Source organism: Microtus pennsylvanicus, chromosome 2 (assembly GCF_037038515.1).
Source record: "Microtus pennsylvanicus isolate mMicPen1 chromosome 2, mMicPen1.hap1, whole genome shotgun sequence".
In the NCBI taxonomy this organism is placed as follows: domain Eukaryota; kingdom Metazoa; phylum Chordata; class Mammalia; order Rodentia; family Cricetidae; genus Microtus; species Microtus pennsylvanicus.
Genome location: NC_134580.1, coordinates 39,767,505 through 39,789,679, shown reverse-complemented (window position 1 = coordinate 39,789,679; position 22,175 = coordinate 39,767,505). Strand labels below are relative to the sequence as shown.

The following is a 22,175-nucleotide window of genomic DNA, read 5'->3' as shown; positions in this document are numbered from 1 at the left end:
CCATGTAGGAGCTGCAGGCTGTGATGGAACACACAAGGCTACTGATGGGACACAGGCTTCTCTGTCATTTGGACGTTTTATGTACAGAATGGGAACTATGATGGACACCCAGAGTTGAGAGATGAAATGCAATAGCATTTGAGAAGGGGCAAACCCCATGCTAGGACCAAACAAAAGCAATGTCAGGTCACAGCCCCTTGGGCAGATAGCTGGGCCTCCCTTTCTACCTGGAAAGACCTTGTTCTCAGTCTGGGTCTCTGGCTGCCATTGGTAAAGGAGACATGATCAGGCTTGGTCCTCACATCCTCAGAAGTGTGAGTTTGGCCCCTGACGCTTGAACCAAGTCTTGTCCTCAGCCTCACCTATGTGGGCTTGTGCTGGCTAGTGTCATTCATCAGAGCCATTGACTTTTCTTTAAGGCCTTCCCCTTATTCCTGTTCATCCTGAAAACATCTAGTTACTTCATCAGACTGTGAGGGTCTCCGGGAGGCCAAACATTGTGGAGGGGAGATTTGCTGCCCAGCCACTGGCATTGCCACAGGCTGTCCTTCTTGCCTGTTGTCACATTGGTTTTACCCTTGCTTTTTATTAGAACTCCCTGGGTTTAGAGCATGAACATTTGTGATTAAGATCCCATTAAGGGAAGCAATCTAATATAATGGAGAGTCACTTTGAGGCACTCTGAGGCAGAATTATGGGGCTCTGAAGGTAGAGAAAGACACGGTTCCATCTTTCAGAGTTCCCTTCACAGAGGTCCTTTTGGTCCCTGTCCCTGTTCAGAACCAGTAGCTCTTTGCTACAATAGTCAGCTTCAGCTGCACAGCCAAGACTGGGATTGCCCCTTTTTAAAAAGGAAAGTAAAATGTAGGCAAGTAATGGCCTTCTTCCTCACCCTGCAGCTGCTGGCTGTTAGTGGCCCTTTCCACTACTGGGGCCCTGTTGTCGATGGCCAGTACCTACGTGAAGTTCCAGCCAGAGCGTTGAAGAGGCCTCTGCCAATGAAGGTGGATCTACTCATAGGGGGTTCTCAGGACGATGGAATTATCAACAGGGCAAAGGCTGTGAAGGTAGGTGAAGGGGGGCAGGGTGGGGCCTCTGTACCCTTCTGGTAGGTCAAGAACATCTGACTGACTTGCATCTCTGGCTAGCAGAGGACTGTTAGCCAACTCTGCAGAAGCCTGGAGGTAATCATGGCAGAAGCTGGCTTCAGAACTAAGAATTTACCAAAGGTGACTAATATTGATATGCCCATAAACGTCAGCTGGGGATCAATCACTGTGAAGAGCTTAGAGTAGAAGCTGACCTGGGTGTTCCCAGCCTCAGGGGACCTCATCGTGAGCAAAAGCACTGCTCTCTCACAGTGTGTGTACAAGGACGTTTATCACAGCATTAATTATTGGAGCAAAAAAAAGTTGGGAGGAAATCCAGATGTCCCTTGACAGAGAAATGGTTGGCTAAATTAAGATACACTCTCACTTCTAAATATTATGTAGCTGTTAAAAACACGAGCCTGATCTCTCTGCTGGCTTGAGGAATGCCTCTGATGGACAGCAAAGTAAAAAGCAAAGATGTAGAGAGACATGGAGTTGAGATAGCACTCTTGTATCTATGTAAATGTGCATATTTGTGTATTTCTGCATGAAAGGATTATGGTGTGAACAGATAAAACCAAGCAGTTAACATTGGCTGCCACAGGAAGGGTGAAACAGAATAGCTTAATCTCTGTCGCTGCCTTCTTCACATAATGAGTTACATAGATTATAACCCTTTCCTTGTAATCTCACATACAATGCTTGCTTGTGAGAGAGGACATGTGATCTTTGGGCAGGAGACCCCACCCTCATGCTGCTGGATCTGGAAATGTGTACTGAACACTCATCCCATCTCTCTGTCATGAAAGAGAGGAAGGCTACTTTCAGAGTCTCAGCTTAGGGCTCATCTAAGACAGGGAGCTTGGGGTGGGGGTGAGGGTCACCCTGGCAGGTGCTTCCTACACTACCTCCACGCAAAAGAAGTTCCCCCAACTAGTGATGGAATTAGCCAGGCTTCCTGCTAGTCGATTTGTACTGTGATGGGTCAGAGCACAGCCCAGTTCACCATTCTCGATGATGCTTGTCAATCACAAGAGGCTGCTAGGCTGTGTGTGTCTCAGGCTTGCCCTTCCTAGCCCCGTCTCAGTGGTGTTTGGGGAACTTCCTGTCACTGCTGACAGACTGCAGGGCCAGAATCCTTCCTCGATGCTGCGTTTTGATTCAGGGCAAAGTTCCCTTTGTTCAGTCACAAAGGAACACAGTGATATACGGCAGGAGGCTCACCACTAAACCAGCACTGCTGGGGAGGTATAGCCTTGGAGGTGACCAGAGCAGGGAAGTCAGTGTGCATGTCTGTGCTTCTCCAGTTCCACCCCACAGGGAGCTAGGCCTTGGTACACTGCCCATTGGTTACCCAGTTCCTTCTACCTGAGTTCTTGTGTTGTCTTAGGACCTTGCGTCTGATGAGCACACCCAGGCCCTGCCTGTCTAGAGGATGAGGATGGCAGAAGCAGTGGTTGATGGGAAGCCAGAGTTCAGCTCTCTGTGTCTCGGACCCTGTTCAGTAGGAAGTGTACACCTCCAGCCCAGCTGTCCATTCAGCAACCCCCAACCCCTGCTTGACCCCAGACTGCTGCCAGAGACAAGAGACTGCTAAACATCTCAATTTAGCCCCTCACCTTTAGCTCACAGTGGTCCCCACTCAAATTCACATCCCCAACACTATCATCCCTGCTCTCAGGCTTAGCAACAGTAGATTCACCTTACCTTCTCTCAGTCTACAAGCCAAGCCCTTCTCTGGCAGTCAGAGCAGTGTCCCAACAGCGGCCCCAGAAACTTGTTTGATGGGATCTAAATTTATTCCTTGCTATGCCCTCCCTGGTCACCTTGCATGACCAGAGCAGTTCCATGTCTTCAATTTTCCTTAGTTAATGCTGAAGGGTATGATATATGCTGCCCCCTCTCCTAGGATGTCCTCAGGCTTCACGGGCCTCATTTCATCTGGGGTCGCTTCTGAGACCCTAAACCCAGGAAATCACTGCATCACGCAGGTTGCATGGCATGAGTAACACTAGCACCTGTTGGCTGTGCCCCTGAGAGCGGACCAGCCATTTACACTGTGCAGGGCCAGTTAGGGTGGTCCTCTCTACCAATTGTATCCTGCTCTCTAAGAGGAAATGATCAGATTGGAACATAGAGAATCAGCACGACACACATCTGGGAATGGCTCTATGCATGCTGTGTAGAGAAGTGGGCATCATGTCCCTGAAGATAAGAAAGAGCTAGGGTGGGGTCTATTGCCCGTAGTGGCATTGCCAGCTCGGTGACAAATGAGCAAAGACTGACCAGGACCCCTACCTTAGCACTCTGCCAGCAGAACAGGGGCAAAGTCCTGGATGTCTTTTGTCTGTAGTTGGAAGCATGTACATTTCCCCAGAACCAGAGACTTAGTTTCCCTATCTGGAAACTGGGAGACAATTAACACAGATCCTCCTGAATATTCCCAGAGAACTCAAACCTACTCCACTGTCTAGAAAATAGTTGGACCTGACAAAACGATAGATAATTTTATGCTGAATCCATTAATAAAATAGTTAATGACACTGGACCCGAGAAGAAATACAAAAGACTTACAGCCACTGAACCATCTGCCCTCAGGTCAGTTTTCCAAATCACAGCAAAAGTAAACATACATTCTAAAACAGGCACACACACACACACACACACACACACACACACACACACACACACACTTTCTCCTCATAGCAACCTGCAGAAATGCCAGCTGGAGCCCAACCCACAAACACACACAGTTCAGGGAGGGATAGGTGCCTCCTAGCCCTCATTCAGCCCCTCAGCCTAGCTGTTCCTTCAGAAAAGACTACCAAAGGGAGGGTGGGTAAAGTTTCATTAAATCCCAAATTCCCTCACCCTTGCCACCCAGGCCACCATGGTCCCCCCAATGAGTCCTCATAATACTCAGAGACATACCTGCAGAGCATGGGGGTTGCATAGATGCCTGGAAAGGTGAGAAGCCTCCGTTTGCTCAAAACGATCTCATTTCCGAAGTCGAAGCATTCTATTGAAATTCTTCATTGGTCTCTGAGATGTGAAATTATCCCCCCCCCCCTTTCTCCTTCTCCTCCTGACTGCTGAAGTTGATAGTCTGTCTGCATTAACCAAGACTACATTTGCATTAGCAGAAGCAGACTTGTTCCAAGATGCACGGTGCCGCTTCCCCTCGGAGCATCTCCAAGGAAGGCAAGAAAAATCCAAAGCTTAGTGTAGCCGACGTGCCCTGGGCTTGGCTGGGAGTTGGCCTCATTCAGGAGCAGGTGCAGTGGGGCCTGTGAAGGGGGGGCTGTCTGAGAGTTGGAAAGCTGCACCTGGCAGCCAAGTCGCTGGCATGAGCCCCAGTGCAGCAGTATCGAATCCTTGGTGGCAGCTCATAGTAAGAGGCGGATGCAGGAATCCTCCGTGCGTGTGTGTGTGTGTGTGTGTGTGTGTGTGTCCGAGAGAGAGAGAGAGAGAGAGAGAGAGAGAGAGAGAGAGAGATTTCTTGGAAAGATGTACCACCACCCCAAATCCTCTTACTAGGTCTGGACCTAGACAGACACAGGATGTGAATTAGAATAATGGGTCATGATTCATGGTTTAGACAAGTTGTTTAGCCAGTCGGAGCTGTGGCTATTGTAGCTTCCAAGTAGCACAGTGAGCCCTGTCTGCTTTCTGCCTATCTAAGAATGGAGACAGCTCTCTACAGAGAGGGACTCCGTGGGGTTCCAGCTCCAGGATGCCCTACCTAAGAATCCATGATCCTTCCATTCCTACTTGAGTCTCAGACCCTCAAAGCCCAACACCCCATAACTTCCCATCTAATGCTTTGGAGGCTCTCCCTAAAGGTAAGACATGTGGACTTAACCCCCTAATATACAATATTTTATGACTGTTAATATAAAGATGAGTGGCAAACAAGCTAGAATTGTTCTATTGTCATCGCAGCCCTGCCGTCCTATTTCCTCTTATAACTTGGAAAGAAGCTAATAGAATGTTTTGTGTGTGTCTAAACATGTGGTAGACACTTGGCACTGATCCTGCCCCTTCTGATAGAAGGCCAGCTATTGGCTCTTAGCGCTCTAGTAAGATAAGTAGTGATCAACGGTTCACAAATGACTTACGCATGTACCCCCAGGGTTTCATTAAAGACTCTGTGTCCTGAGGTCTTCTGGGGTTTGGGAGGAAGTTCTGAGCACACAGATAGAGCCCGTGCCTTGCAGAACTCACAGAAATAAGAATCAATGACACATAAGCACCAAGGGTTTTGGGTCTTGAGAGGAGCCAGGGAGGAAACAGAGCCAGAGAGCTGCAAAGGAGACTGTAGGAAAGGGAAATACACTTTAGGGATGGGCAGGGACAGCCTATCAGATGTGTCCCTTGGATTGAGATCTGCATGGGAGAAGGAGACAGCCATGGAACAGGGACATCTGAGGGCAGATGGAGATATCGGAGCCAGAATAGGAATGGCTGTCTGCCAGACCCAGGAAGATTATATCCTAGGAACCTGAGGAACAGTAGAGGGGGCTGAGGAAGAAGCGATCTGGGGAGAGCAGTGATGTGCGACCCCCATGGATATTTAAGCAGTAAACGATGGTGTTGGGAGAACCCTTTCAAAATAAAAACACAAGCATTCTCATTGCCAGCCACGACCCTGGTGATGGTTGGCCAGTGGGGAAGGTAGAGACCGGACTGTGGTGCTGTAAACATGCAAAGGGTTCCTCTTCCTTTCAGGAGGACCTAGAGAGAGGGCCTGATTTGAGTGTGATCAGAAGATGGTTCTGGTCTACCTCGCTAGAATGAAAGCCCGACAGGAAGAAGGTGGCCCCGGGTAAGCAAGAGTGCATACAAAGGAAAGAGCTGAATGGGACATGCATTAGCTGTGCATGACCGGCGGCCTCCAGGAGGTGGGGGACATCTGAATAGAAGGCCTGCAGCTAGGGCTGGACACAGAGTTAGACCTCCCTAATTTGATCCTGGGTGTCTCAGCAAGAGGCCTCATCTTTACACCAGTGAGGGAGAGCCACTGCCTTCAGTCTACACAGTAGTCCCCGGCATGGATGGTAGAACACAAGGGTCCTGGTACTTGGACATCTCTGTCCCACCCCCTCATGCTAGGAAGTGGAGGTGAGCTATGCCTTCCAAGTGTCCAGCAATCCCATTGTGACTGCACATCCCCCGGGATCCCAGAACTGAGTCTTCTCACCATCATTTCTACATCAGCACAGGGGCCTTGCAAAACATCTAGAGACAGGAAATAGACACAGGTGTCCCTCTGCCCCCTGCTCATCAGTGCCTTTGCTGAGGGCTGGGAGCTGGGCCAATGGACCAGGGAATTTGACATCCATGATAGTTCAACCATCAATACTTGCACAGCCCTTCAAAGATCCACAGCATCCACCTAAAAAAATAAAGATATGAATAAAAGCAAGAGCGGGACCTTGTTCTGTGAAGTCAGACCCACAGGGCTCTCTTCATCCTGTAGTAAAGTGGTTTAGGGCCTCTAGGTTTTCTGTAGTTTTCTCATTGAAGCCAGTGAAACTGACAGTTAATACAAATTTGCTTTTTACTAAGTGACCTAGGCCAGAGTTTGTACAGGGTGTTTCAGACTGCGATTCTGAACTCTAAAGACAACGCCACACACAGCCTTGACTTTAGTTAACTCCAGACTGCGCACGAGGAACGTGAGGACTGAAGAGGCTGTAGGACAAGCCAAAGTCACACCACCAGGGAATGCAGAGGACTGGGAACCAAGCTGGGTGCTGTCTCCAAGCAGGTCCTTCTGAGGGGGCCCCTTAGTTGCTCTTGACCTTCAGTACAAACGACATAATGGGATACTACAGGTGACTGCCTTGTGCTCCAGTCCTCTCAAAAGCCACCCAGGGCTGGACCACAGCATCCTCTACGGTTTAATGATACTTGGATCAGAAGAGATGAAATCATCCTTCCGAGACCTTTCAAAGGCAGCTTGAGACTCGGACCCTCGCACTGATTCCCAACTCAGTGTTCTTGTCACTACGCTGGGCTGGGATCTGGGTCAAATTCCTTCCATGTTGTGTGATCCTGTGTTTGCAGTGTAACTCTGGGTCATGATTAAGTTAGAGCTGAGGAAGAACTGGGTGCCTCCATGATAAGGCCTGGGCTAAATACCAGCCCATACTGGCTCACTGTATGGTGGTCCTGAGGGGTACAGGTTCCACTGGTCTGAGATTGTAGCTGGAAATAGGGTGATGCCATACCCAGAACCAGGGCTCTTGGAAGACTTTGGTGAAGCAGTCAGGAAATGCTTAATACCAAGCTGTAAGTGGCAGGAGGTATGTGACAGCTTTAGTAGCTATTTTGTTATGAGCAATTCCAGAAAATCATCCAATTCAGTTTCCCCCATGCCATTGGAAACTTATGAAATCAGTATGATAGACAACAGATGGGTCTGTGAAAAACCAATATTATTACCCTAGAGTAAATGAACGGTAGCTCCCAGATTCTAATGAAAAGAGTGAAGTGGGTGCATGGTGTTCATGGGGAGCTTTTGAGGGGGTCTGTAAGAGAACGTAGATATGTGGATGAGGATGGAGTATGTTTGTGTGCTCTTACACAAAACTCTTCTTATTGTGACCTTGGTCTCTGGTCACATCCAGTGGTATTTGGAAGCTGTCTTTGCCTGGGATGCTCATGTACTCACAACCGTGCTTGGCAAATAGTGATGAATTTCAGATTTCTTTCTAAAACATCTATCAAGACAAAAGAAACATGGCCCTTTTGCATGCTATCCCCTGTGGCCCTCCTCACTGTCTCCTGAGGCTAGTGTTATGCACCTGGGACATGTCTTCCGTCAGTCATCCCTCAGGTGGGTAGGCCAGGCTCCTGTCCTACAGGTGGAACATGCTCCTTAGCTCACCAACATGTGGCTCCTTGTGTCCTGATCCTGGATCCCTGTGCTTAGAGGAGTTTATAGAGCAGTGTAAACACACCAAGGCCTGCCAGCATAAATGGGCTCGTGGTATGCAGAAACTCCTGGAAATACGAAAACATATATGCATCCTGAGCCTGTCTGGGGATCAGGCATCTTGGCCTCACTCCCAGACCTGCATCAAGGAAAGACCTGCATCTTCTGCCCTCCATCTCCAGAAAGGAGAAAACTGAGGCCAGGAGGTAGGAGCTGAGTGTTCTCCACCCCACAGAGTAGTCAGCTGCCAAGAAAGAGCAGGGCAGGGAGGCCGAGAGGGGCAAGAGTGACTGCTGCCCCTGAGCAGTTAGGCAGCCCCTCAGCCCAGCAGGGTAGCTTCTTTGTCTGTCTCTCCTAAAGCAGGCCTGGCCCCAGCCTCATCCGTGTACTCTTGCCCATGCTAAGCCTACTCTGTGAGGCCCTGGACATCCACTTACATGTCCCTGTCTCTGCCCACTGGGATGTAGCCTAATAGGCAGGGGAGCAAAACCTTATGGTCCGAGACACTTCCCAGGCAATGGAGAATTGGTTCAGGGGAAGAGTGTGTTCTTAAGGTAACACTATCTGATCATATCCTGAACAACTAGGGCAGTATATGGGATGGAACGAAATGTCTCACAAAAGACCACAGCTAGGCACATGTCAGTTAAACCTAGCCAGATAAATCCAGAAAGAGGCAGCATGTGGTCCAGTGTCAGACAGCAGTCAGGACTGAGACAGACTAAATGGGAAAATGGGGCTGGCTTCTTCACATTCTTCTTTTAAAAACCCTAGGGGAAGACACTCACATTTTCCAATGGGCAAAGGAAAGCACAGGTGGGGAAGAGCCACTTGCTTAAGGTCACACGGTAAAAAGCAGGTGGAGCTGGAACAAGAACAAAAGCTTAATGCTGTGCTTCTCTGAGAGAAAATTCTAGAACAATGTTTGAAGGACACAAAGTATACCTTTAGGGAATGATTGGGAAAATCCGTATCTTTCTCTTTCCTTCCTCCCTCCCATTTTTCAAAGCAATTTGAAGAGAGACAAGGCCGAACCAACAGCAAAACAGCCTTCTACCAGGCACTGCAGAACTCGTTAGGTGGGGAGGACTCGGATGCCCGCATCCTCACAGCCGCCGTATGGTATTACTCCCTGGAGCACTCCACAGACGACTACGCCTCCTTCTCGCGGGCACTAGAGAATGCCACCCGGTAAGCCAGGCCCCCCAAGCAAGTTGGAACCACTCAATATTCTAGTTCTTGCAGGATGTAATTTCTCTGCCTACTGTGGATGAGGGTTCGGAGGCTTCTCCAATCTCGACAAAAGTACTGAGTACCTAGGTCATCATTGAAGCTCAGGGTGTCCTCAGTACCATGAGGTAGCTCTCCCTCATGGGCCTTCAGACCACTTGGGAAGGAGACATGATAAGGCCCAAGGGTGCAGATATGTGCTTAGCTCCACACTCAACTCCACATGTGACCAGAGTCTACTCAGCACGTGGGAATGGAGACCTACTAGAAAGTTTCCATCTCTTACCCAAGTAGGATGAGCCCAGGGTTGCCAAGCCCACGTGAGTACTTTCCTTGAGATGATTTTGCCTTCTGTTGGTACAGTCCCCTCATCCCCACTCATTATTCAGGCTCCTTTCTTGAGAAGCATGTCTTGTCCCAACCCCAAGGAAACTGAAGACTGCCCCTAGCCTCTGCTGCCCCTAGCATCCCTCTGTCACAGCACTGTATAGAAGGGGCTGCACCATTAATCCACTAAAGCCAAGCACAATGTCCTTTTTTAATTCATGTTCATGTGCATTTGCAGGCACATGTGTGAGTGAAGGTCTGCATATGCATATGCGTGTATGTTATATATGTATGTATGCATGCGAGCATGCATGCAGCATGTGGAAGGCCAGAGGACAATACTGAGTGTCCTCCTCAGGAATGCCTCCCACCTTCTTTGAGACAGGGTCTCTCCCTAGTCTAGAACTCCCCACTTAGGCCAGACAAACTGGCTAGTGAGTCTAGGGATCCCGCTGCCTCTTCCTCCCCAGAGCTGGAATTTACAGTAACAGACCACCATCCCTGGCATTTTTACACAGATCTGGGGATCAAACTCAAGTACTCAGGCCGCTGAGAGAAGCACTGGTATTAGCTGAGCCAACTCCCCAGCCGCGAAACTTTAGTTTATGAGCAAGTAGGTGAACTAGGACTGCATTTAGAGTAAGAATCAAGGGGCAAACAGACTGTAGCCCTCTTCCTTCAGAGGCCCTGGGCATGTGGCCGCCAACTCTCAAGTGACCGTGCAGGTTGTGTGGCACACATGGTGGTTTGTGTTCTGATTTCCCCAACAGGGGAAAGCTGGGCCCAGTGGAACCAGTGTCTCACACCTGTCCCTCTTCCTCCAGAAGGAGCACACTGCCTTTGCTCTGTGTTATGGGGACAGGGTCAGAGTCAAATCTCCATCTCAATGCTCTCATTGACCTTGGCTGTCAGGAAGAATGGACTGGAGGCCCTATGTGGCCTCTCCATCGGGGAAGCCATGGCTCTACTTAGACAGTCTGCAGGAATAGGACTGTGGGACATCTACTTGGAGCCTAGAAAGCCTTTATATGCCTCTTGGTGAAGATCTGCACTCTAAACCAAGAAACCTACCACTGACTTTGAAACTGGACCTAGACAGATCATAAGAACCCATAGACCATAGACACACAGTTCCTCACTCAGGATGGCTTCAAAACGGACTTGGGAAGCCGGGTGGTGGTGGCGCACGCCTTTAATCCCAGCACTCGGGAGGCAGAGGCAGGCGGATCTCTGTGAGTTCAAGACCAGCCTGGTCTACAGAGCTAGTTCCAGGACAGGCTCCAAAAACCACAGAGAAACCCTGTCTCAAAAAACCAAAAAAAAAAGGACTTGGGGCTACCCCGGATTTCACTAACAGATGAGCTTAGGCAAACTCAGGGTCTTACTTCAAAGTTGTTATCTGGCCTCAAAGGCAGCTTATCTCCAGGATAAAAGTTGAGATCTAGTAATACTCAACTGGAGAGCTACAGCCCTCACAGCTCAGGCCCTCATTTCCTCCTGGACAACTTAGACTACAACCCCCCTCAGCCTGTCTGTCTCCAGTCTTCTGGAAGTATCCCTCCCTGGGATGGCAAGCCTGAGCCTTTTTCTTGATGTTTCAGTCCCATCCTGTGCTGTTCACAGGTGACACCCAGCTGCCCATATCTACCCTCTTTGAGAGACCCCTTCACTAGTCCTACCTTGGAGTTCCCCCAAAAGATGTCAGCTTTACCAACAATCACCAAACATTATCAACTCCGTGACCAGGAAGAGGGTGACAGCCCACTGGTTAGACAGAATTCCAGGGTGTCCTCAGCCTCCAGCATTGCAAAGTCTCTGCAAGACAGGGTCCTCGGCCAAACTTCTCAGCTGGGAGACCAAAGAGGCCCAAGAACTATTGGGCCTCACCTTACCAACAGAGCAGTAGGGATGCAAAGCCCTGGAACTAAGGTCAACACAATCTGTCTGATTCCTGCATTTGACCAGCTGTTGAGGCACGGGGCCTGCTTGTCCATACATATGGAGCTCACTACTACAAGCAGAGCTTCTTAAGTTGGTTCCCATCACTTGCCTGAGGAATCCACATGAATCTCCATCACCTCACCAGGCTTTGCACCGCCTGCCTCTTACCATTTGGGCTGAATGGGGCTTTGCTTGGCGCTTTTGTGAGCAGAAGCCTGGAGAAAATTTCTAATCCCTGTGAAAACAACCAAAACTGTCTCCAGGCATTGCTAAAAGTTGCCTAGGGTTTGAGGTTTGGCAAATTTAGTCCTAGCTAAAAGCCCTAAGACCAAGGGTATTTTGTTCATGAAGTGTGTTTGAGAACTCTGCCTTCTGTTCAGAAGTACACCTATTTATGTTGCTCACATCCACTGGGCTTCCTAGTATGTTTTGCTGGCAAATCTTTAAGCACTGTTAATGTTCAGAAAAGAGGTTCAGACCTACAGGAAGACTCTTGATTTGGGAGACCCATCACCATGGACACATTTCAAACTGCAGTCCCATAAACCAAGCTGTACATTTACCAGTATGGCCGTTGGGGAACTGGAAGGCACCTCTGCAGGGCTGGGCAGGGAATCTTGGTGGAGATGGGCCTGGTGGGCGGGGCCTGCCTATGGGAAGTCACTTACCTGGTGCAGCCCTCCCCCTACAGCCATGAAACTGAATTTTCTCCTCTGTCCTTTCCTCAGGGACTACTTTATCATCTGTCCCATGATCAACATGGCCAGCCTCTGGGCAAAGAGAACCCGTGGAAACGTCTTTATGTACCATATGCCCCAAAGCTATGGCCATGGCAGGTAAGGTGATCATGTGACTATAGCAAATGTAGACAGAGAAGGCTGCCTGGCAAGGGTCCCTGTCGCCACTATGATCCACAAAGAAGAGAAAGAAGGCAGGATGAGGCATGGGCCATTCCTCTGTGACGTGGGATAGGGCTTGACCATGTATGCCTTGCCAACATCAGCTGCAAATGGGGCAGTGGTCAAGGGTACTTTATTCCATGTGTTTCTGCCTGGGAAAACAAAGTACAAAGTTATGAAGACTCATACACCATAAAGGACTTGGAGCTCTGACTTAAGTTACTCTCTCTTTTAGGCAAGAAGAGAGCCTTTTCCTTTGCTAGGATCCACCCTGTTTATGCCTCTGAGAACCGAGTACTTAAGAACAGACTTTCCATAGAAACAAGAGAATCTTTTTTGTTTGTTTTTCTGTTTATTTTTATTTATGCATTTATTTATTTATTTTGGTTTTTCGAGACAGGGTTTCTCTGTAGCTTTGGTACCTCTCCCGGAACTAGCTCTTGTAGACCAGGCTGGCCTTGAACTCACAGAGATCCGCCTGCCTCTGCCTCCCGAGTGCTGGGATTAAAGGCGTGCGCCACTACCACCCAGCTGTTTTTCTGTTTATTTGGTTTCATATTTTCTTTACTCTGTAGTTCAGGCAGGGCTAGCACTCAGTATATAGTCCAGGTTAACCGTGGACTCTTGTCAGTACTCCTACCTCAGCCTTTCAAGCATTGGGATAGGAGGCATGAGCTGCCAAGTCCAGCTGAGAGGGTTCTGTTTACCTCAATTTCTCGATTGTTCTTACTTCCAGAAGAGGTTCAAGGGCCTGGTAATAAAATCCTGGGGTGAAACAAAAGCACCAGAACAGGAGAGAGACATGAGAGGCAAACATAGGAAAGAAAAAATGATGGGATGAGAAGCAAGGAGCTACAGGAAGAATGCAAGGAGGCGGGATGAAGACATAGATGACAGCGTTTGGAGGGAGGGCTGTGGAGCCCGGGTTCTACTTCTGCCCTCACTGCATGTGGAAAGCCCATTCCAGAAGCAACTGAGATGTCTACATTAAAAGACATCTGAATGGCAACTTCACACAGCAGCCCTTGGGTAAGGCCTTGAAAGGAGTGGCATCCTGGTCTCAGCCTTAGAGTCTTGGAGGATGTGGTACCATAAGACTGTGATCTTTTCCACTCAGTGAAACTGAGCTGTAGTGTGTCCAAATGGGCTTCTTGGTTTTCTTGCATCCAAAGGAAACATGAGGAGTGTTTGTGAGGGTGGCAGGTTGAGACAGTTGTCCCTGCTTCGTAGACAGAGGCATCTTGAGCCAATCAGGTCACTCTAATGAAGCACCTTACAAACAGTCCAGATTTATCACTTTCAGTTGCGGAGGCTGAAGTCCGGACTCAAGACACCAGCATCTTGGGGTATCTATTGAGGGCTGACCCTCACCAAGAGGCACCTCTGTGCAGGAAGGTGAATGAGTTTCTTGGGACCTTGTTGATTCTCTTCATATCAACCTTGTGAATTAGTCCCCCAAAGGCTCAGCTCTTAAGACCAACAGACAGAGGATCAGTCTTAAACTTAGGAGTCTTGGAGGATCACAGACACTTACTCTCTCTGAGGTTCAAGAAGGTTCAGCGTTCTCCCCTGTTTCCCAAAGATGAGCATCTGGCTCAGTGCAGAGCAATGGCTGTCTCTGCACCTCCCAGCCTAGAGATCTGCTTCCACTAGACTACATGGTCTATCTGCTTAGAGCTGTCTATAGTTTCTACCACATCAACCTCTAGAGTCAAACTGTGTCCTGGGGTTGAGAGTGGGAGGCTAAATAGTCCGCTGTAGCTCTCATGCGAGCACATGGAAGAAAGAAATGAAGGAAGGAGAGAGGAAGGGAGGGAGGGAGGGAGGGAGGGAGGGAGGGAGGGAGGGAGGGAAGTATGAATGTTCAAAGGAATGTTGAAGGAACTCAGGAGTGTGGGCACAGTAGATGGAGCCACTCTGACCTGGAAGCCTACCCCAGAACATGCTCCTAGAGTCATCCTTAGCCATGCCTTGCAGTGCCAGGGCCTGGATTCATGGCTCTCTGACCAGTATTTGCCTTCTTCTAGTGAAGTGGAGAGGCCACGGAAAGGTGCCCCCCCCCCGCCCCAGCAAGGACGTGTTCTCAGGAGCCTTAAGAAGTTTGTATATCTTTGTCCCAAATATTTACAGTAGGAGAGAGAGAAAGAGAGAGAGAGTAACCAAAGGGAAAGGAAAGCACCAGCGTGTACACAGTTCCGGCAGAGTCAAGAGGGCATGAACCCTGGGTTGGTTTCAGAGGCTCCCCTGGGGAGGGCCCACAGACTTTGTGGCCTTCAAACAGCAGAAATGTGTTGTCTCATGTTTGGAAGGGCTGTGGGCCGGAGTGCCGATGTCATAGGGCTGGGGTCCTCCACAGGTTCTGGAAAGGGTGTGTCAGGGGACCTCTGGTCTCTGGTTGCTTCAGGTATTGCTTACCAAAAAGAGCCAGTCTTTCTGCTCCCCAATTCCTTTCATGCCTTGTGTGTATCCCTGTGTCCAAATTCCCACTTCTTTCAGGGACATCAGTCCTCAGTTGAACTCAGTCGTGTGATCCCGTTCTAAGGAACTGGAGTGAGGGCGCTGGCGTCTCTTTTGGAGAGGACACAGATGTACTCTCAAGAGCCCTTAGCCTCCTGTAGATCACAAAGTCCTGTGCTGGAGGCTTCTGGGGTCAAGGACCTGAAGTGGATAGTCCTTCAGGAAGGACTTTACTGCAGCCAACAGCACCCTCCGTGTGCTAGGCTAGCCAGGGTTTCTCTCTGCCGGTTAGCCTCTGCCTGTGCTTCTGAGCGCTTGCAGACAGGGTCCTTATCATGATCCTGGGGACCTTCATGGAACAGCCACACGCTGTGTCCAATTATGAAGGACCTCATGACTCTCAACACCTCAGTCTGAGGCTCTGTGTTCAAGGAAGGACTGGATAGGTGCTCACAAGACAGTGAGGAAAGACTGAAGCCAGAAGCCAAACCATCCCTAGTGACAGAAGGGGACAAGCCTGCATTTCTGGTCTGTAGGCTCCCTGGGGCTGGTGCTATGGCTTGGAGCAAGCAGGTAGTGAGCCTGGAGGACCAACTTCCCTGGGATCCATGGAATTTGGGTCCCAGATACCAGTGCGTCAAGGAAGAGGTGGGCTCTCTGAAATCATCCCTAACTGTCCATCCTAACCTGAGCGCTGCAATGCCCCAGGCTGTCCTATCATTTCCAGAGGAAAGACATGGAGACATCTGAAGCATGGCTATGTGCCCTGATGACAGGCAGGGACTCAGCATCCTCTCCTTCCAGCTAGCAACACGTCCTTGACTCTTACCAGCTACTGACCTGAGGCAGGTCATGTGGTCTTCTTGGTGACTCGGTTTCTTCATCTGAACAAGGAACACAGGAGTAGTTCTTTCTCTTGGGGCCACTCAGTAATGGATTTGTGTTTAGACCAGGGTCTGAGTGACTTTAAACCACAGGATTCCCACTGTTCTCGACAATCTCCCCTGTCACAACGGTCACAATGTAGAGCCATCGATGTAGTAGACTCTGCAGTTACTGAACAGATGAATGAAAGAACCTGAGACTTTTGGCAAGCCCTCTTTTTACTGCTCCAAACTCTCCCTTCCCCACAACTTCCTTCTTCCTTTCTACCCCTCCTCCTCTCCCTCTAGTTTCTCCCCCTCCCTCTCCCTTTCCTTCCCTCAGCTTTCTCTCTCTTCCCCGGAGCTGTCTCTTCTCTCGTTTTATTTCTGGTTCGTGTGTGTGTGTGTGTGTGTGTGTGTGTGTTACATTCCCGCCGTCTGTCTCCTGCCTCTGTTCTGTTGGCATACAGCAACTTCCTGGCAAGGACCAGCAAGCAGACGCTATACCACTCTCTTCCATATAGAGCACTGCTCAGATGTCACAAAACAGCAGTGCGGCACTCTTGTGCCGGCCACATTATGGATAAGCTGTCCTTTCTGCGGAGAGCAGGAAAGCAATGAAGCCTGGGCAAGGCCAGAGAATCCCTGTCCTTGTAGAGTAAGAGAAAAGCCTTATAGGCAAAGAAGACATTTCCTCTTAGATCTTTATTTTCCCAACACAGAAACAAAAATCCGGGGAGGTGACAGGATCTGTTCCCCTCACATGAGCGACAGTTTGGACTCTCACCTGTCTCCTGCCCTCTCCTCTGTTCTCAGTTGTACCCACTTTAGCCAGTACTAGATTGCTTAAGTCCGTAATAAGCAAAGTTTATATTAGCTGTGCAACCCCAGACAACTCACTTAGCCTCTCTGGGCCTCCTAGGAAATACTTGGGAGAAGAATAACTGTTGCACAGAGTTGCTGAGAAGGGAGATGGAGACAGGACCTGTAAAAAAAAAAATTCTGAGGCTTGCATATATCCTGCGAGAGTCATTACCATATACATATCTGTCAGACTTTGAATGCCAAGACTGTAGATGGGAGGAAACTCTCCATGACTTTCACTCTCTCCCCCCCCCCCTTTATTGGCTGTTTCATCTAAGCAAATCCCTTTGCCTCAATGTTCTTGCCTGTGAAATGGGTGTTGTTTCTTCCACTTCATCTTTGGAGTACGAGAGTTAAAGATAATACATGTTCAATATCCAACACCCTGTAGACCCTTCAATGTTTATAATCAGAATTCGGTTATTTTAAAGAATTAATAAAACTCTGCTAGGAAAGAAAGGAAGTAAAGATGACTTGAAGGCAGCCACACTCCTCCTTTAAATGCTGCTCAGCTGTGGGAAGCAGAACTGTGAATCTTAGCCTTGAGATGTTTTGAACACCACTGGTCTGCATTCCAGGTGCCTGCCCATTCCAGATCCAAAATACCATCTCTTCAGCCCGTTATCTTGGTGACTTTGCAGAAATTGGCAAGCCAGAGAAAATAGTATCCGGCTGGATTCTTGAACAGGGTCCACGGGCCCAGCCACATCCCTTGTGATCCTTAAGGTTCTCTCCAAGGGTGGATAAAAGCCAGGCACTGCTGACATGCCCACCACACCCTGCAGTGGTCCGTCCACCCTGACACGACAGAGCCCTGCCTGCTAAGGGGCAGACAGCAGAGAGCACGCTCATCCATCTGCACACATTCGGGTAACTTGGCAGTGCCGGGAGGGAGGAGCCCTAAGGTGCTGGGCTCAGCACTGAGGGGAGGACCAGGTAAAACTACAGCATTCGCTCTTCCAACCTGAAGGACAGGAGACAGCGCTAATGCAAAAGTGAACCCCCAAAATGGTGGTCAGGTGCCAGGGCCCTGAGGTGGGAAAGGCCTACATGTCTATAGGTAAAGAAGGCCAGGCAACGGGAATCTGTTGAAGGTGAGGAAAATGGCTGCAGCTGTGAGGAAAATTGGCAGGTCTTATCAGTTTTATAGGTATTTATGTAAGTGTGAGAAGATTATCATTGCACTCAGTGTTTTTATCTTCAAAGGCATGTCATTCGCAGTGCACAAGGATCTTGTCCCTCACACCCGAAAACGTGTCTCACAGAATCACTGTAACTTGGAGGTTGTTCATGAGATATAAAAATAAAAACCCCATTGTCCAATATGATGGTCAGCCGCTCAGAAACAGCCATGCTAGGTGAGAAGCAACCAGCGTGACTCAGATCCGGGTTTTTATGTGGAACCTGTACCTGTGTTCATTCCCTTCCTGTTCCATTTCCAAGTTTGCGGCCTAAGTAGGAAGATGCTGTTTTCAGATCCCCTTCTGAATTTCCTGCAGATACCATAAACTTGGTGTGTGCTCCACAATTTGATTTCTAGGCTGGGCCTCTTGTAAACGGAGTATCTGCATGATAGACAAAGCGTTTAATAAGCCCCAACGGTAGTTCTTGGAAGACACTTAGCCTGAGAGCCGAAAGAGTGTGGGGTCTGAAAAGTGCTGATTTGTGTTCCATGGCAATTTATGGAAAGAGTCAAGTTTAGTCCAGTTTAGTCCAACCAGTCAATTAGAAGCTGCGACTGTCCTGCAAAATAATGTACCATCAGCTCTGCTGGGCACTGAGGAGGCCAGAAACACTGCTGCACTCTGAGTAATTTTTGAGATGAGTTGGGCGCCTCCAGGGCACCGTGTTCGTAAGAACTTCCTCTGGGGCACAGGTGGGACTGGAGTATGTGAAGTAAACAGAAAGCTCACCTTTAAAAGGTTGCAAAGGAACACATGTGGTCTCTGAGGCCCACGTCATCAGATGCCTCCTGATGCATTTGGGAGCAGGATCTCAGTTTCTCAGATTTACCCAAAGATAGACATGAGCCAGGTACTTAACAAGTCCTTGGTTCTCTAAAATAAGCAAAGAGGCCGGAGGCCGTGGAAGCAAGACTTCCCCTCCTCCTTTTCCCAGACTTCTTTCAGAGGAAGGGCTGCAGGGCTGGGATATGCTTTGTGGGTACAAGGTCAGCATGCTTCCTCTTACGCTGAGAACTTCAGAATCTCTGTGGTTACAGACTCATCCCCAAACCTGTCACATGGTTAGGGGCCAGTGGGCCTCTTCCAGTATTGCCTCTTACCCTGTCATCAGAAGGATGATGACTTCCAACACACAAACTGTAAGAAATGTCGTCACTATCTCTACCCCCACACCCCACTCTCTTCTTGGCTGGAGGACAGCCCAGCTCAGCCACCTCCCGGCTGAGGCTATTATTCAGAGTTCTTTGGGGACAGCTCCTGTTACTGTTTTCTGCAGCGCTTTGTGGGTTGTGGCTCCTGGCCATGGGACTCGTGTTGGAAGTCAGCAGTGAGCAGTTCTTTCAGTCTGACCACGCTCTGGCTCCCTGGGAAGGATTTTAAGTTGAGAGGGGCTAAGGTACAGTCAGAGATCTCACGTGGATTCTGTCCTTACTGGACAGTAGCAGTGGTGACCCTGCCTCAGCTCAGGCTTCTTCCCATGAGGCTCAAGGCGATGGCCAAAGGCTCTCTGCCTCAGACACTACCCAAATTCCCCACCTTTTCAGGCCTGATTTGTAATTCTTCAGGACTCAGCTCTTACCTCGATCTCAACTGGAGCCTGATGAACACGAGCAAGCTTGCCATCTGTCACTCCTTAGATTTTTCTAGAATAGGAAAATGACCCCTTTTGATTCTCAGCACAGAGCAGTTGTCAGTAAGGGTGTGAGGCCTAGAGGCCTATTGCCTACTAGAGGTTCACTTCAGTCATGACACACACTTACTGAACACCTACCAAGTGTCCCGTGATCCGGTGCTACATGAGCAGAAGTCACCCTCGAGGAGCTGATGACTTGCAGATAAAGGGCCAGTGCAGAAGAGGGACCTGAAACTGGTCATGTTTTATGATTTTGTTCATTGAGTGCTGCAGGAAGGTTACAGCTAATACCTACCCACCTATAAATACCCATATATTTCTTAGTTCTGAGCTACTGTGGGATTCCTTTCATTAAGCATCCGATCTCCGCCCTCAATTGAGGAACAAGCATCCAAAGACAATATAAGTATTGCAGCTAAAATAGAGTCAAAGGGTCATCCTGGAGCATCACCTGGTCATCAGTTCTCAGCAGCCAGTGAGCCTCAGCCACCACACATGCCAGGGGTCTACCCCAGACCAGGTTAGCCCCTGGATACAGGCCCAGTAGGATGTCACACTAAACAGGCGTCCTACACATGGTAGGAGGTGTGCGGAGACTGTTTTCAATGGAGGCCTGCTAGGTTTGGGTTCATATTTACCACCTCACACTTCTTGCCTCTCTTCCCCTGTTTCCTCAGCCTGGAATTGCTGGCAGACGTGCAGTATGCTTTCGGACTGCCCTTCTATTCTGCCTACCAGGGCCAGTTCTCAAGGGAGGAGCAGAGCTTGGCCCTGAAAGTCATGCAGTACTTCGCCAACTTCATCAGATCTGGGTATGTGGCCCACTGTTCTCCGAATCCTATCATGTACTCCCTCCCAACCCCACAGCTGAACGCAAAGACCGCGTGTTTTATCAGTTGACTCAAAACAGCAGTTCTCTGTTATGTATCCCTGCCTTGGCTTCCCTGTTTCTAATCAAACAATCTTTATAGATAAATAGTGAAGAAATTTTCCAGCTGAGTCCTTCCTTGCTCAGACCCACTGATGCAATAAGTCAGGGTTTCTTTAGCCTCTGGACTGTGGACACTAGGGACTAAGATGTGTGTGTGTGTGTGTGTGTGTGTGTGTGTGTGTGTGTGTGTGTGTGTGTATGTGTGTGTTGCTTTCTTCTCATTTCCCTAGAAATCCCAACTACCCACATGAGTTCTCAAGGAAGGCAGCTGAGTTTGCAGCACCCTGGCCTGACTTTGTTCCTGGAGCTGGAGGAGAGAGCTACAAGGAGTTCAGCACCCAGCTTCCCAACCGGCAGGGCCTGAAACGAGCTGACTGCTCCTTCTGGTCCAAGTACATCCAGGCTCTGAAGGATGCAGGTAGTAGTGCCCTGGGGGCTATGAATTTGGGAATGGTGTTAGATTTGGTGATTCAGTGCCTACTGATTAGCTGTGTGCTGGCTTCCATTGCATGCATGGAGGCCATCAGGTCACTGGGTACTAGGTACATAGCCTTTTTGCATGAGGTGCGCACAGTCCAAAACTCTTCCTCTGCCAAGAGCCTCCTGATCAGATGGGGGAGATGAGAAGTAAGGGCGAGGCTCAAGGAGAGGGCACTGGACAGAGGGAAGGAAGGACATGGGAAGGTTGAGTGATAAATGGCAACCAGCTCTAGCCAGTAGCACCCGTGCAGGAGGAGAAACATCTTCAACCTCTTGCAGTCCTTTGCCTGGATACATAGAAGATCTCAGAGAAAGGGAAGTGGTGAGGCACAAGATGGTATTCCCACTTCCTGCTGCTGGGGCTTAAGGGGTAAAATAGATCATGGTAAGACATTAGGACTGTAGGAACAATATGATATTCTTAAGAAACTTCCAGGAGAGTGAGGAGACAATGTGAATGTCCTTCCTTTTTCCTTTCACTGGAGTACCTGTCCCCAATGTCCTGAACCCAACAGCCTGAAGGGGTCACAGAGAAGAGATGATTTGAGGGAGCGTCCAAAATGGAAGTCCTGCTGACAGAGAGGGAGAGGTGGAACATCAGAGAAGAGACCTTTTTCTAAAGTGTTTTGAACTCTCAACTTTGCTTTAAGCTTCAAGACCAACTGAGTCCCTTGACATACCAAAGGTCCCTGCATCCCAGAAATGAATCTAATATTAGCAGGGAATTGATAAGGAATGAGTCTGGTCCTGGGGTCTCTTAACAAAGGATCGATTCTGATACAGCCTACCCCTCCTTTCTGTTTTAGATGGAGCCAAGGATGACCAGTTAACCAAAAGTGAAGAGGAAGGCTTGGCAGTGGGATCTGGGCTAGAAGAAGACGTCTCAGGTTCCTTGGAGCTTGGCCCTAAGAGTTACAGCAAATGACCCACCCTGAGACCACCTATTCACCCTGCCAGTTTCATTTCAAACTGCCCAACATGGTGGGTTTGCTATATACAACCACTGGCTTTCAATAAAGTGTCTGCATTCAGCAAAACATTGGTGATTCTGAGTTGTGATTTCAAAGCAGTTCTTGGTGACACTACAAGAGGTGTTCATGTAAATCTTGAGATTTGGCTCCCAGGTTACTAGGTTGTCAACAATATTTATAAAGTATTTACTCTGCTTCCTTAGGAAAGCAAGGTTCATGTCCTTCTGAGAGAGGAAGTCTGACAAACAGAAGACAGTAGCACAGAAAATGGAGCTCCATCAAAGGCAGGGGCTCCAGAGAGACAGTCTCATCAAAGTGAAGGAAAGTCCAAAATGCAAATAGGAGAACTAGGCCTAGGGCAGCA

The 22,175-nt window shown here is 49.0% G+C and overlaps 2 protein-coding genes across 3 annotated transcripts in view; one reads left to right on the top strand and one right to left on the bottom strand.

Annotated features, from left to right (window-relative positions):
* Sla (Src like adaptor) overlaps positions 1 to 4,479 on the bottom strand; it is a 49,803-nt gene extending 45,324 nt beyond the window's left edge. The window contains exon 1 of one of the 2 annotated variants that reach the window (XM_075960887.1): positions 4,023 to 4,479. The gene's annotated coding sequence lies outside the window, so the exon portion shown is untranslated. The remainder of the gene's footprint in view (positions 1 to 4,022) is intronic. The other variant, XM_075960888.1, reaches the window with a different exon arrangement.
* The window catches only part of Tg (thyroglobulin), a 182,859-nt gene extending 160,994 nt beyond the window's left edge, over positions 1 to 21,865 (top strand). Inside the window, exons 43-48 of the mRNA XM_075960884.1 lie at positions 900 to 1,067; positions 9,041 to 9,222; positions 12,258 to 12,365; positions 20,107 to 20,241; positions 20,591 to 20,781; positions 21,647 to 21,865. Of these exons, the coding sequence (XP_075816999.1) occupies positions 900 to 1,067; positions 9,041 to 9,222; positions 12,258 to 12,365; positions 20,107 to 20,241; positions 20,591 to 20,781; positions 21,647 to 21,765 (903 nt within the window). The 3' untranslated portion in view covers positions 21,766 to 21,865. The remainder of the gene's footprint in view (positions 1 to 899; positions 1,068 to 9,040; positions 9,223 to 12,257; positions 12,366 to 20,106; positions 20,242 to 20,590; positions 20,782 to 21,646) is intronic.
* Positions 21,866 to 22,175: the final 310 nt, after the last annotated feature.